At 33.9% G+C, this 15,997-nt stretch overlaps 1 protein-coding gene across 1 annotated transcript in view; it reads left to right on the top strand.

Annotated features, from left to right (window-relative positions):
* Nucleotides 1-15,997, top strand: part of SERINC1 (serine incorporator 1) — a 30,923-nt gene extending 14,926 nt beyond the window's left edge. The window contains exons 2-10 of the mRNA XM_024759002.1: nt 1,474-1,635; nt 4,518-4,687; nt 9,679-9,758; nt 9,996-10,133; nt 11,815-11,984; nt 12,089-12,179; nt 13,737-13,881; nt 13,994-14,224; nt 15,559-15,997. Of these exons, the coding sequence (XP_024614770.1) occupies nt 1,474-1,635; nt 4,518-4,687; nt 9,679-9,758; nt 9,996-10,133; nt 11,815-11,984; nt 12,089-12,179; nt 13,737-13,881; nt 13,994-14,224; nt 15,559-15,694 (1,323 nt within the window). The 3' untranslated portion in view covers nt 15,695-15,997. The remainder of the gene's footprint in view (nt 1-1,473; nt 1,636-4,517; nt 4,688-9,678; nt 9,759-9,995; nt 10,134-11,814; nt 11,985-12,088; nt 12,180-13,736; nt 13,882-13,993; nt 14,225-15,558) is intronic.

Genomic DNA, 15,997 nt, shown 5'->3' on the forward strand with positions numbered 1-15,997 from the left:
GATCTCTGGAGTTCACTCTTGGTGTAGCTTTCTACTCTCCTTGTTTCTGCCCTATGAACTTTAGCTGCCTTCACCTCCCTGAACTCTGAGCTGTCCCAACTCTGTCTCCTCAGTTCAGTAGACTGCTGTCCTCTGTCTGGTTTCTCCTCCCTGCACTGGAAACTCTTTCCCAGGCAGAAAGATTGGGCCAGTCATAGAGTTCACACTGTTTCATCTCTCTCAGAAACTAGTGTCCTACATTGCCTGTTGTTAATTGTCTGAAAAACCATTGTTTCATTAATTTTTTCCCTTGGATTAAGGCAGTAGGGTAAGTCTGGTCACTGTTACTCTATCTTGGCTTGAGTTTATGGTACTTAATCCCAAACTTTATTCATCGATCACATTTTATTTTCAGCTGTTTTTGTTTTGTTCCATGATAGTTAATTACTGTTTTTTTAAACATGTTTTTCCCCTTCTCATTTCTTCTCAGCCTTGCAATCCTCCTTTTCAGCTTGTTCTATTCTTTTCATTTTGAGCTCTCCTTTTTGCTTCAGGTGTACCAATTTTAGGGAATTTCCTCTTCTTACTGAGTTATGTTTTATTTCAGATTGGATTTTTCAAATGCCTTTTTTTTGTCTGAGGGGGCATGTTTGCTTATTTTTATGTTTTGCTAAAGTGTGTTTGCATTGTTTACACGACTTTTGTTTTTATCTTACTGAAGTTTAGTATAAGTGGTTCTTATCCTACCTTATATTGGTTACTATAGTGTGTCTGGCTTCTACAATTCTCCCTTCCTCTGGTATCTGATGGTATGGTGGAGCTCAGCCTAGATTATATTCAATTCTTTTGAGGATACTTTCATTTTGCCTTTCTGAGATATTGTTAAATTCCGTTACTAGTATTTGCCTCTCCTGCTAAGGGAGATATTCTATTCCCCTAGGATATACTACTAGTTTAGTGTGGAGTTCTGTTAGACAATGCTAGCTAGCCTCACTTGTTCACTTATCCTGTTTTGCCTGATTCTAATAGAAAATTTTACTGTTATCACTACTACCAAGTCAGAAGAGGGAAAAGATAAGGATATCAATTCACTTCTTTTCCTCCTCTGGCGTATCTGAGAAATATCAGACTTTTGTGAATTCACCAGCATGATTTCTGGGGTTAAAAGGCAGGAGTTTGGAGATCAGCTTGTAAGTGTGAATATTCCATTCCTTTTCTTAGCTAAACTTTGGTTGCTGCTGCTGGTTTTTTTCCCTTTTTTTGTTTTAACTGAGTTTACTCATTTTGCTTGCTATAAAGGGCAAGTACTTTTTGGTTTTACTTTGCTTCAGTTTTACCCAGAAGTTACTAAATTTTATAGTTTATAGATAATATATGTGAACCAAATCTCTTGGTAATTACTTTAACTCCAATCCTTTCTTTTTTGAGTAGATAGAATGTAAGTTTTCACTGTATCATTTTAAACTATACTGACTTTTAAAGTTCTTTTTCCAGATACCATGTTTGTGTGGCAGTGCCCCATGTTTGCTGTGCCGATGCTGTCCTAGTGGAAACAACTCCACTGTAACTAGGTTGATCTATGCACTTTTTTTGCTTGTTGGAGTGTGTGTAGCTTGTGTAATGTTGATACCTGGAATGGAAGAACAACTAAATAAGGTTAGTTTTCTTTTTTTTTTTAAAAGATTAACTGAACCTTTAGTATGTATATGCATAAAACTGCTTCTTGTGTATTGGAAACAGAATACTGTAAAAAGGAAGAATACTTAATCTGAGTTTTAGTAGTTCATGATCATTTAGGAAAGACAAACAGTGAAAGGCAGCTTATTAAAATTCTCTGATGGTAGGGCAGAAAATGTGTTGTGTTAATATGAGGAAATCAGTAATTCTAACCAGGGAAATGTCAGAATCACTGTGGATCTCATGGAAAAAGGGACATTCTAAGAATCAGTAAATTTTTGTATGCAGAAATTGAAAAATAGGAAGCAGAATGAGGATAAAAGCTTTTTGAGCTAAGTATGTATGCCTTAGGAAGATTTATCTGATAATTAGGATAGAAGGCAGCAGTTAAGTATGGTGGCTGTTGGAATGGTGTAATCAAGAAGGGCATAGAGGGCCTGAAATAATTCTTTGAATGTAGAATTGACTGAATCTGGATTTAAATATTGGTAGTGATAGAATAATAAATAATAACCAGGTTCTGATCCTAGATAACTGAGAGGAAACTGTTGCTGTTAACTCAGGAAAAAAAAGAGAGAATAGGTGTTTTATTAAACTTTTTTTCCCCCCCAGGGAGTCAGGTTGTGCAAAGAGATGGGGAAAATATAATTTAGTTTATAATATGTTAGCTTGTGGGTACTGCACCACATTGTGTGTGTGTGTGTGTGTGTGTCCAGCAGGAAGTAAAAAATTTGGGTGTGTAACTCATAAAAGAAATCAGAGATAGAGATGAAATTCAAACTATGGCAGCATATGCTGAAGAAGACCATTTGGAGTGAGGAGAGCTAGAGCTTTGACAAAAGCTCGTAAGGGAGTTGGTGGAGAAAAGGGAACCTTTGAAGGAACAGTGAAAAAAGAGAACCAAGAACCTGTTTAGTAGGCCTTAGGAACAGAGTCTTAAGAATGACAGCATAATGTCTGTTTAAAAAAGGTAAAGGAGTGTGAGGATTAAGAAGTAGCCTTGGGATTTGACAGCCAGTATATGTCTAGTGTCTTGAAAAACCATTTATAGAGTGCTGGCCTGGAAGGATTGGGAGGGAGAGTTAGATGGCTATGAGGAAATGGATCCAATGAGAATAGGCTGCTGATTTAAGGAGTTTTGTAATGCAGATAGTACGTCTTAGAGGGAGGCTGAATTAAAGAAGTTTTTAGGCTGGGGAGATTTAATTATTTGTATTTTGAGAATAGTCATAAGGGATCTAACCCGTGAGAGAGAATGTGATCAAGAGAAGGCATATAGAAGTTACTTTTCCTCCAAGGAAAAATGAATGACAATAGAAAATTTGAGGTTGAGAGAGTGTTTATGTCAGATAACCTCCATTTTAAACCATAGTTGTCTGCTTAGGGTTGACTTTGGGGTAAGGAAAAATAGCGTAAGTTTGGGAAATGAGCTTATTACAGTTTCAAAGTAGCATTGTGCATGGCATATGTAGATGCTCAGTTAATGTTATTCAGGTCCTTCGTATAAGCAGAAGACGTTCATGTTTTTTGTCATGGATCCAGTTGACTGTTGTTATGAACGGTTTAGTTGATAGATGTTAGTTAGTTTGTAACCCCCAATGTTTCTGCTTCTCTGCTTTCTGAAGGTCATCAGAGAATTGCATTTCCTAGAGTGCTTGTGATATGTAGGGTCATGTCTCTAGTACTGGTCAGTGAGTTATGAGTAGAAGTGATAAACATCACCCTCTACTTGCTAATGCAGATTCTCCTTTCTTTTCTGTCACAACCTGTATATCATTTGAGATGGTGGCTTCTCTGGCAGCCTGGATTCTTTTAGTTGACTATGTAGAACCAACCATGTACATGTACATGAGCAAGAAATACATCTTTGCTGTTTAAGCCACCTATATTTGGAGGTTGTTACTGTAGCAACTTAACCTAATATAGGTGATTGAATTAAAACTTAATGATGGGAATTAGCCAGGTGGTGTGCTGCTCTCATTTAAGGGCATGGGATAATTAAGGGTGCTAGTGAGTACATGTTGCAAGTGAGTATGGGTAAGTACATATTGCCATAATTGTTAAACTAAGTTGGGAAAGTAGGGTTCAAGTGAGACCAAGAAAGAGCTTATAGACTGTACAGGAGCTAGCAAAAAGAAAGTAGCACCTGCATCAACTTAAATATAACTTTAGGTTCTTGATGTTAAAGGCACATATTAACAGCTGTATTTTGGCATATTGGTTTGCTTTAACGTTTCTAGAGGTAGTAATTCACTCTGATATATGTGAATAGTGTATCTACTCCCATTTATTTCACTTAAAAATATTTTTTAAATACTTTCTTGTACTCTGATTTCAGTGTGATTTTCTGAAATGGTCATCAGTCTTTTTTAAGATTTTAAGTTAAAAAATAAAAATACAGCTAGCCATTTTGCTGTTAATCCAAATCCATCCATTATCAGAAATAACACTTGTAGAATGAGGGACCCAAACTCAAAATGCCATCATGGTTCTCTTTAGTATTTAGAAACTGGTTTAGTTACTCTGTGATTATTTACACTTTTATTGATTGTATTTTTCTCTTATACATGTGATTGAGTATATCCCAGTGGAATGCAAGTTTTAAAAAAAACTTAGAATAAGTCTGCATGTTAAAATAAGCATCCACTTTAGGATTGACATTTGTAGCTTATCTGGTGCTCACATAAAGTAAAAAAAGAGTTACACTTCTGTCTTATGAAAATGTGTAGACTTAGCTTGATTATATTTCAGCATAAACTGTAAAGTGAACTTCAATTTTCTAAACCTTAAACTATTTGATTACAGAATTTTCATTTTTTCTTGAAAAAATTCTAGATCACAAATTCCTGTTTTGTTTTCAGATTCCTGGATTTTGTGAGAATGAGAAAGGAGTGGTCCCTTGTAATATTCTGGTTGGCTATAAAGCTGTATACCGTTTGTGCTTTGGCTTGGCTATGTTCTACCTTCTCCTATCTCTATTAATGATCAAAGTGAAGAGCAGCAGTGATCCTAGAGCTGCAGTACACAATGGGTAAGGTTTTTAATAAACTTCAATATAAAGTCTGGATAGTCTCTTCTCAGTAATTTTGAGTCTGTCTAAAGAAAGTTTAAGGTAAAATAAACTTGAACAATCTGCAGAATTATTTTATTCATGAATGACAAGGTAAGAAAATCCTCTTGTCTCTATTAGAGAATGTGTTGGAATTTGGAAATATAAATATTAAATAGTAGCCTTGGGTCATTTATTGGTATAGTCTCTGCATTATGTTTAATAAAGTTGACCCATGTGAACAACGCAGGTTTGAACTGTGCAGTTCCACTTTATATGCAGATTTTTTTCAACAGTAAATACAGTGTACTACACAATCCATGTTGATCTCTAGTTGAATGAATTCACAGATGAGGAACCTCGGATACAGAGGGCCGACTATAAGTTATATGTGGATTTTCAACCATGCAGAGAGTTGGCACCCCTAACCCCAGCATTGTTCAAGGGTCAACTGTATTTTCATCCTAAAAAGGAAGATTTATCATATCTGTGACTAATAATGAGGAGCTTATTCCTCCTTCTCCTCTTAGCTTTTTGTAGGCCAATCTCACTACATAAAACTGAACTCAGTTCCTAAGATGTACAGTGCAGCCAAAATGAAAAACTTTATTCCTTTGAAACAAGGTGATTGATTGATTTTCTAAATGGTTATACTGAACAACCTAGAAACTTCAGGGTCCCTTTTATCAGTCTCCCTTAATATAGAGCACTACTTCTCACACTCAATTTTGAATGTTTTGAATTTTATCACTGTTTTTTCCCCTCATAAATTAAAAAAAATTTTTTTGGAATATCTGCTATTGCTTATCTATTCACATGCTACCAAAGACAAGAAGAATGAACAAGTGAAATATTAATGAAAAAAGATGTGCTGTGCCAGGTTGATTTTATTTTGTTTTTTTTTTGTTCCCTTAGTCATTGGTTGTTTTAATTTTAATTTTTTTTGCACTCTTAAAACATCTTTACTAAATGTATTTTTAAACACTTCTCAAAATGCATTACAGGGTGGCTATCACAGTCATTTCATGAGATAACATTCTCAAAACATGCACTAAGCACTCATGTCACTGTTAATGTTTTTTTTAAATTGAGTTATAATTGACATATAACATTGTGTCAGGTTTAAAGTGTACAAAGTGTTAATTTCATACTTTAATATATTACAATATGATTACCATCATAGTATTAGCTGACACCTCTATCATATCACGTAATTATTATTTCTTAGTTGTGATGAGAACAGTTAAGATCTAGTCTCTTAGAAGCTTTAAAGCACATTTTTCTTTTTCAGATTCCACATATTGGTAATATCATAAATGTTTGTTTTTCTTTGTCTGGCTTATCTCACTTAGCATAATGCCCTCAAGGTCCATCCATGTTCTTGCAAATGACAGGATTTCCTTCTTTCTCGTGGCTGAATAATATTCCATTGTGTATATATACTATAGTTTCTTTATTCATCTGTTGACAGATACTTAAGGTTGTTTTTATATCTTGCCAATTATGAATAATTCTTCAATAAACATGGATGTGCAGATATCGTTTCAGTACCCTATTTTCACTTTCTTTGGATATATACGTAGAAGTGGGATTGCTGGATTGTATGGTAGTTCCATTTTTATATTTTTTGAGGAACCTTCATACTGTTTTTCATAGTGGCTGAACTAGTGTACATTCCCAGTAACAGTGCATAAGGGTTCCCATTTCACCACATTCTCACCAACACTTGTTATTTCTTGTCATCATGATAGCCATTCTAATAGGTCTGAGGTGGTGATATCTCATAATGGTTTTGATTTACATTTCTCTGATGATTAGTGATGTTGAGCACCTTTTCATATGCCTGTTGGCCATTTGTATGCCTTCTTTGGAAAAGTATTTAGTTCCTCTGTCCATTTTTTAATTGGATTGTTTGTTTTTTTAATGAGTTGTATGAGTTCTTTATATATATTTGGTATTAACCACTTTTTGATACATGGTTTGCAAATATTTTCTCCTATTCTGTAGGTTGTCTTTTCATTTTGTTGATTGTTCCTTTTGCTTTGCAGAAGCTTGTTAGTTTGATGTAGTCCCACTTGTTTGATTTTACTTCTGTTGCTTGTACTTTTGCTGTCTCATCCAAAAACTCATTGCCAAGACCAATGTTGTGGAGTTTCTTCCTTACTTTCTTCTTCCCAGTATCAGCATCTTTCTAGTATTGATATCTTTTATGATATCAGGTCTTAAATGTTTAAGTCTTTAATTCATTTTGAGTTAATTTTGTGAGTCGTGTAATAAAGGAGTCCATTTTCATTTTTCTGTGGTTACCCAGTTTTCCCAAAACTGTTGAGGAGACTGTCCTTTGCCCATTGAGTGTTCTTGACTCCCTTGTCAAATATTCGTTAATCCGAAATGGAAGGGTTTATTACTAAGCTCTCTCTATTCTATTCCATTGGTCTATGTGTCTACTTTTATGGTACTACTGTTTCAATTACTGTAGCTTTGTAGTATAGTTTGAAATCAGTAAGTGTGATATTTCCAGCTTTGTCCTTCTCATGGCTGATTTGTCTATTTGGGGTCTTTTGTAGTTACATACAAATTTTAGGATTGTTTTTTCTATTTTTTTGTAAGTGGCATTGAAATTTTTATAGGGAGTACTTTGAATCTATAGGTGGCTTTGGGTAGTATGGACATTTTAACTATTCTTCAGATCCACAAACACGAGTTATCTTTCCATTTGTGTCTTTTTCAGTTGTTTTTTTTTAATTCAGCCACTGTGCCTTTTGGTTGGTGAATTCATTACATTTACATTTAGCGTAATTATTGATATGAAGGACTTACTAATGTCATCTTATTCATTGCTGTCTGGCTGTTTCATATTTCCATAATTTCCTTTTTCTTTGTTAACGCCTATGTATATTGGTGATTTTCTTTGTAAATTGGTGGTATGGTCTGCTTCCCTATTTTCTGTAAATCTACTTTAGGTTTTTGCTTTGTGGTTACCATGAGGCTTACATAAAACATCTTATAGATAAAACAGCCCATTTTAAGCTGATAGCAACTTCAGTTGTATACAAAAGCCCTACCCATTTACTCCTCTTTTATTTTTTCGATATCACAATTTATCTCTTTTTATATTGTATATCCATTAACCAATTATAATAGCTATTGTTTTTTAATACTCTTTTTAATCTTTATACTACAGTTACGTAGTTAACACACCATGCTATTAAAGAATTAGATTTTTCTAAACCTGTGTATTTCCATTTACCAGTGTGTTGTATACTTTCGTATGTTTTCGTGTCACTAATTTACTGTCTTTTTGTTTCAACTTGAAGAATTCCTTTCACCATTTTTTACAAGACAGATTTAGTGGTGGTGAATTCCTTGGATTTTGACTGAGAAAATCTTTATTTCTCCTTTGTATCTTAAGGATAACTTTGCTGGACAGAGTAATCTTGGCTGGCATTTTTTTCCTTTCAGCACTTTGAGTATGTCACTTAAAGTCATTCTACTCTCTCTTGGCCTATAGGGTTTTCTACTGAGAAATCCACTGAGCCTGATGGAAATGACTTTGTAGATTACAATCTTTTTCATCTAGCTGCTTTTAGGATTCTCTCTTGTTCTTTGATTTTTGACAGTTTTCATTATGTAATATGGCTTAAAAGGTTTGTTTGCATTGAGCTGATATTGTGATCTATTAGCTTTGTGAACTTGGATGTCCAGACTTAGGAAGTTCTCAGCTATTATTTCTTTTCTTTTTTTTTTTTGTGGTACGCAGGCCTCTCACTGTTGTGGCCTCTCCTGTTGCGGAGCACAGGCTCAGCGGCCATGGCTTACGGGCCTAGCCGCTCCACGGCATGCGGGATCTTCCCGGACCGGGGCACGAACCCGTGTCCCCTGCATCAGCAGGTGGACGGACTCTCAACCACTGCGCCACCAGGGAAGCCCCCCGGCTATTATTTCTTTAAACTTTTTGCCCCCTTCTTCCTCTCTTCTCCTTCTGAAACCCAATCATTCTAATATTTGAATTCCATAGATTACTGAGGCTTTCTTCCCTTTTTAATTTTTTTTCTCTGTTCACCCCTGATTGGGTTATATCAAAATTCCTGTCCGTTTTTTCTGTCTTCCATTTGATCTGCCCTTCTGCAGATCTCCATTGTAATTTTCATGTCTTTTGTTGAATTCTTCAACTCCAGAGTATGTTTGGTTCTTTTTTATGATTTCTGTCTCTTTGTTAACTTTCTCATTTTATTCATATATTTTTCCTGGTTTTTGTTGAATTATCTTTGTGTTTTCTTATAGCTCATTGAGTTTTCTCAAAACAGCTGTTTTGAATTCTTTATCTGCTAGACTGCAAGATTTTATGCCTTTGTGCTCAGTTATTGCAGGATTATTGTTATCTTTTGGAGGTGAAATATTTTCTTCATTCTTCATGTTCCTTGTAGTTTTGCATTGCTTTCACATTTGAAGTAGCAGATGCCTCAAATCTCTACTAGTTGTCTTCAGATAAGGTTATTGATCCTGTTATATCTAGGGTTCTCTCTGACTCTGAACACCTGCTTCTCACTTCTTGCGCCTTTCTGTGGCAGAATTCTTAAACTTTTATGTCTTCTCTGATTCTTTGAACTCATTTGGCTAGCTAGTGGAAATCTGTCTTCCAGGCATTTATTGTGTGTTTTCAAAACTATTCATTTGTACAGTGTACCTTATTTACACTTTCATATACACCAGTTATAATAGCTATTGGTGTATATGTAAAATAAACCTGTGAAATGAAACTAATATTCTCATTTTATCATAATGAATTAAAACTGTCCTAAAATAGTTTACATGATATTCTTCACTTCTCGTTTTCAGGATATCCTCAGAAAGAATAGAATAGTCACATAAAGTGTAGCTGTTCTTTAAGAATAGCTCTTCAAAGATTTCATACATGAAACTACTTGTTGAATGAATATTTATTAATAAAAAATTATTATTTTTTGTTTTAGATTCTGGTTCTTTAAATTTGCTGCAGCAGTTGCAATTATTATTGGGGCCTTCTTCATTCCAGAAGGAACTTTTACAACTGGTAAGAAATATTTTTTTTTCTTTAATTGTGTGATGTTGATATTTTATAAGGAAATTGAAATAATTGTTGCCTGGAACTGTAACTATTTGTTTCCCCCACCCCCACCCCCCGATTGGCAAAATCAAGGCATTTATGTAAACTTTTATTTTTCCCTTTGTATATTGATTGTGAAAATGAAATAATGAAAAGTGAACCAGTCACTCATTTGTGGTTTTTTGCTTTTTTTTTTTCTTTCAGTGTGGTTTTACGTAGGCATGGCAGGTGCCTTTTGCTTCATTCTCATACAGCTAGTCTTACTCATTGATTTTGCCCATTCGTGGAATGAATCATGGGTTGAAAAAATGGAAGAAGGGAACTCAAGATGTTGGTACGCAGGTAAGCTTTTTGTCTTACAGAACATCTTCAAGATAGCTGAAGTTTGAAAGTGAGAACAGATATGTAGACTGTGGGAAAATCACGATTTTTATGGTATAATTTTCTGTGAGGAGGTTTTTAGCTTAAGTTTGTGAGTGGCATCTTATCACATTATATCAGCAACTTTACTTGTAGAGAGAGTTTTTGGCATGTCAACTAGGAACATACCCAAAAACCAGGAAATAATCCAGAAGACCATGAATGGCTAAAATAGAAGTTCCAAAGCCTATTGCTGAATGCATGTATATTTTACAGCCTAATTTCCTGGGAAGCCTACAGAAGGTTAAAAGTAAAATATTAAAGGGACGAGGACTGCTAGAAATAGATGAACAAACAGTGGTACAATTCTTAAACAGCAGCAAGCAGGAAAAATAAAAAAGCAACTCTGAAACATTTTGTGTAAGTGCAAAGAATGCCATTATGTGTAACTAACACCTAAGGGAATTTTTACAGTAGTGTTTTAATGTTTATTTATGATGATGAGCTCGAGTCCTGTGCTTATGCTCTAAAACAGGGATCAAAATTCAGATGCTTACAACAGGTAACAAAAATGCGGAAGGAGAACCAGGTTTAAGTGCATTTTCAATCCTTTTGCAAATAGAAGGGACTGTGATGAATTGGAGAGTGTAAAGGCCTTTATCTAAAATGCATATAGCTACTGCTCAGTTCCATCTAGTAGTTGCCTTGTGGAAATGTGAACCCAGTGTTGCTTAACTTTTCTGATTTTTCCAAAAGAAGCCATAAATCTGAATTTTTATGTGAAATGATCTGAGTTTCAGCTAAAAAAAAAGAATAATTTTTTTAAAAAAATCAGAGTGAAAGCTAAATTCAGCATGTCTGCTAGCTTCATATTTTCTCTCATACAACTAGTTTGTGGTATTCGATCTCAGTGGTTAAAATAAAGGGTTTGGTATTCAAAGAAATGAACTTTGGTCATTTGGAAAATTTACTTATATAGAATATCTCATTTTTTAATGTTAAATCTAGTGTAAGAGTTTCTGCTTTGTTCCCTACTATATCCCTAGGGCCTTTGTAAGTATTCAGTAAATATTTGTTTGATGGATCCCCTGTCAGTGAGGCACATCGACATAAATACATGTATATTAAGCATACATTAGCACAGAAACTAAAACGTGTGTGTGTGATAGAAGAAACTTAGGTTGTCTTATTAAATAATAATGACTTACTCTTGAATAATTTTTTTTAAGATTTTAGTTGATGAGGAAAAGCATTTTTTGCAGGCTTAGCATTAACAAAATAATTTTCTTAGTGCCCTTGTTTACAACTGAATGATTATCATTCTTTAAAAACCTTAATATTTCCCTCCTAGTTATTTTTCTGTATTTTGAAAATAATGGCTAATACATCTGAATGTGTTTTGGAAACTCTATGAAGATCATAGTATGTTATTGTCCTTGAAAACACATCATCATAATGAGCTATATATAAAGACTATAAAATTCTTAATGTGATAACGCTCAGAATATCTTTACCTGCTTATATAGCCTGTGTAATGCTGACACAATGTTAGTTGCTTAAAGTAATATTTTTGAATGAAATAAGATTGCTTGTAAAATGAGCCATATGCCTAATTCCTAATATTAGTGATAAAATCTAATTGTCCAATGTATTTCTTTCACAGCTTTGTTATCAGCTACAGCTCTGAATTATCTGCTGTCTTTAGTTGCGATCGTCCTGTTTTTTGTTTACTATACTCATCCAGCTGGTTGTGCAGAAAATAAAGCGTTCATCAGTGTCAACATGCTCCTCTGCCTTGGTGCTTCTATAATGTCTATACTTCCAAAAATCCAAGTAAGCTTGGATTAGTTCATTAATGTTTATGAAGCTTCTATTTTTTAAGTTTTCCTAAATCTTGAATGATAACAATATTTTTCTGTTTGCTTATTTTTTTGTAGGAATCACAACCAAGATCTGGCTTGTTACAGTCTTCGGTAATTACAGTCTATACAATGTATTTGACATGGTCTGCTATGACTAATGAACCAGGTATGTTCGTTTGCTTGGATTTGTTTCTTTTTAATGAATCCTACAGCTTTTCTTTTTTCAAAGATGGTCATTTTGTAAAATTAAGCTCACAGAGAAATGAAGAGAATGGGAATAATACTATTTTCATCTTTGATGTATTGCTATATTTTTTCACTTAGTTTCTTCTTTCACTAGCAAAACTATAAGAAATTATACGGAAATTATAAGAAATATACCTAATTTGTACAGTGCATATGATAGTATATGTAGAAGGAAATAAGAGCTGTTAAAATGTTTGTTGATTCTACTGTAAATAGTATAGTTTTTTTCCACCTATTATTTTTTGTCTGTGATTACCTAAAAAGTGCATATAATTAATTGGTCTTTGTAATCTTTTTATAGGCCAGTTTTATTGCATTCTGTGGGAGTAGAAGCCTGTATATGTCATTTGCGGTGAAACAAATTAGAAGTTAATAATTACAGTCAACCCTTGAACAACAGAGTTTTGAACTGCACAGGTCCACTCATCCATAGATTTTTTTCAAATATATGTACTGCATTACTACACGATCTGCAGATATGAATGGCTGGATATGGAGGCCAGCCATAAAATTATATGCAGATTTTCGACTGTGTGAGGGGGTTGATGCCCCTAATCCACTTGTTGTTCAAGAGTCAACTGTACTATTTTTTGAAAAGGAAAAAAATGGTCTTTCTTCCTCAGAATAAAGAAAAATTATAAAATGTTTTCTGAATCTTACATTTCATTGAGTTTATAAATTTTATAGATGTTTTATCACTAGTTGGAGAAAATGTTTTTGTTTTTTTTTTTTTTTAGTTTACTAGAGAAAGATTCCTTATATTTGTCCAGGTAAGTGTCTAGAAAAAAACTAATAGTAATTTGCTTTAGGGATTATCCTTATATGAATGGCTTAAAGATAAAAAACATTTTTCATTGATAAGGTGGCAATTGACATATCTGGCTTTGTGGGAGGAAAACATGTGGGACACTTAAGTGGATACCAACCCTATTTAAATTCTTTATTTACGGGAGTCAAGAAGCTGAATAAGCATTAGGTCATTATGCCTTGTTTGCTCATTTCCACAAACCATTTGCTAAAATTCTAGTAACTGATTTTATGTATAAACTATATAACAATGTAGTTTGGCAAATTGATAATAACAATAGTCTTTTATTAAGTTTATCTCACACTTTGTAGTAGGAAAGCCAGTGCATTTTAGTTTAGAATATCTGAATTTTATTCTTTACTTGAGCTTTGCTTTAGAGGTCATCTAAATTTCACCAGTTTCCTGATCAACGAAAAGCTTAATGTCTCAGCTCCTGCATGAGGTTGAAAATGAAATTGTTTTCCAAGCACGTCTATAAAATTAGCACTATAAAATTTGTATAAAAAGGTCTCTATAAAGTTGTCCTAAAGTATTTTTTTGTTGTTTTTGCCTTTTTCTAACAAAATGTTTTGAATTTGCAAGAGTATGAGTTAAAAAGAACTACATTGTGCTCTGAAAAAAATTTTATACTATTCCAAGATTTTAATTTGACCTTAATTTACATTATAGAAACAGAGTGCAACCCAAGTCTACTGAGCATAATTGGATATAATACAACAAGCACTGTCCCAAAGGAGGGGCAGTCTGTACAGTGGTGGCATGCTCAAGGAATTATTGGACTAATCCTCTTTTTACTGTGTGTGTTTTATTCAAGGTAAGAAAAATTATGGATTTTCATTTTTTTTAAAAGTCCAGCTATTTTTCATATATGAATCTTTAAATTCCCCTTTTTTTCCTTCTCTCTTTCTAAACCATCTTCCATGCAGCATCCGTACTTCAAACAATAGTCAGGTTAATAAACTGACTCTAACAAGTGATGAATCAACATTAATAGAAGATGGTGGAGCCAGAAGTGACGGATCACTGGAGGATAGAGATGATGTTCACCGAGCTGTAGATAATGAAAAGGATGGTGTCACTTACAGTTACTCCTTCTTTCACTTTATGCTTTTCCTGGCTTCGCTTTATATCATGATGACCCTTACCAACTGGTACAGGTACTTATATTTTATGAAAACTTTGCATGTGGAAACTGATGGCTTTTTTGTGATTTCATTGTTAAATGTGGTATGGAGTACTTTTTAATCCTCCAATATATTTCAAAATTTACAGCTAAATGAATAGTGAGATCAGTTTCAGAAATGCAGGCTTTATTTCCTTGCTCCAGCAATAACAATCATTGAAATATTTCCACATCTTGAAGAGACTGAAATAAAGTTTCATGAAACTAACACATTGCTTAGGGAAATACATGTTGACAGTTGATCAAACACAATGCTTGCTTTTCTTTTTAATACTGACTAACCAGTTCCCAACATAGTGCAATAAAAAGATACCTTTCTTCTGTTTTGTTCAAACTTTGTCATTAAAATTTTTGAAAATTTCAAAATTGAGATGTGAATACATTAACATAGATGGATTCTTAGAATTCTTCAAAACTAATTTTTGTTTTTTTATCACTTCAAAACTAATCTTTTTGAAGATTAGTTAGTTGGAAGATAGCGGTTTATATTTTGTTTTTAAAAATTCTAATTTTGTCCAAAGGACTACTGAAAGATTTAAGATTCAAGTTGAACTGTGTGGTTAGGGCAGTTCTAGTTTTAATAATTTTTAATGCATAATATCCTTAACAGTTTGTAAGAGGGCTCTGAATACCATCAAAAGATGTAGAGAAAAGATTATTCTTTGCTTTATTTCTTTGAGAGCAGCCTCTACCAGCATTTATTATTGAAAAATACATATATTTTAAAATTCCTACACTGCAGTTTCTTAAGGTATACGAACCCAAATAGTTCTCAGTAATTCACAGCTTTGGCTGTCAGGTTAATAGTAAATGTTAAGATTAGATGAAAAATATTTTTGGTATGTTTCATCAACATAAAAGTCAGCTAACTTTGGGATGTATTTCCTTCCCAGTTTCTTAAATCTGAGAAGGTGGAGGGGGTTCCCATATACACTCTGAACAGATTATATTCCTTATAACATAAAGACTTACCAATTCTAAATTGTATGTCTTATTTATTTATCTAGAGGTCACATTCCATTTCTCTCGTAATTAGTGAGCCAGAAAAACATAAAGATTTTCTGAGTATTAGCTAAAAGAGCTGTTTCAGAGGCCTATGTCCTCTACTCCTTTAAAGAAAATTGATTTTACCTTCACATTAGCTATCAAAGTGGTGTGGAAAAGCAAGGCAACAGATAATTAGTCCAGCAACTATATATCTGTTATCACAAATTATATACAAAGAATATTTCTGAAGTAATGAAGCCTGATGGCTTGATGACCGATAATCCAACCTCTCCCCCCTTTTTTTTTTTCCTTAAATTTTAGGTATGAGCCTTCTCGTGAGATGAAAAGTCAGTGGACAGCTGTCTGGGTGAAAATCTCTTCTAGTTGGATTGGCATTGTGCTGTATGTTTGGACACTGGTGGCACCACTTGTTCTTACAAATCGTGATTTTGACTGAATGGGACTTCTGGCATGAAAGTCTCACTTTGATCATCACTTATTTGAAATTAACAGTATTCCCAACTTTTTAAAGTTGCGTATATGTGTGCTTCCCATGTAACTTCTCCAGTGTTCTGGCATGAATTAGATTTTACCGCTTGCCATTTTATTCATTATAGTCTTGCCAAGCACATTGATAGGTGTTTTAGATTGAAGCAGAGTTCTGAGTATGTTGGTGGTGGTAAGTTAGGAGAAGTGGACATTGTTAGGTTTATCCTTTGCTCAGTACCTGTGAAAAGAATAAAAACAAAACTGCTTGACA

Source organism: Neophocaena asiaeorientalis, unplaced genomic scaffold, assembly GCF_003031525.2.
Source record: "Neophocaena asiaeorientalis asiaeorientalis breed wild unplaced genomic scaffold, Neophocaena_asiaeorientalis_V1.1 scaffold5, whole genome shotgun sequence".
Lineage (NCBI taxonomy): Eukaryota > Metazoa > Chordata > Mammalia > Artiodactyla > Phocoenidae > Neophocaena > Neophocaena asiaeorientalis.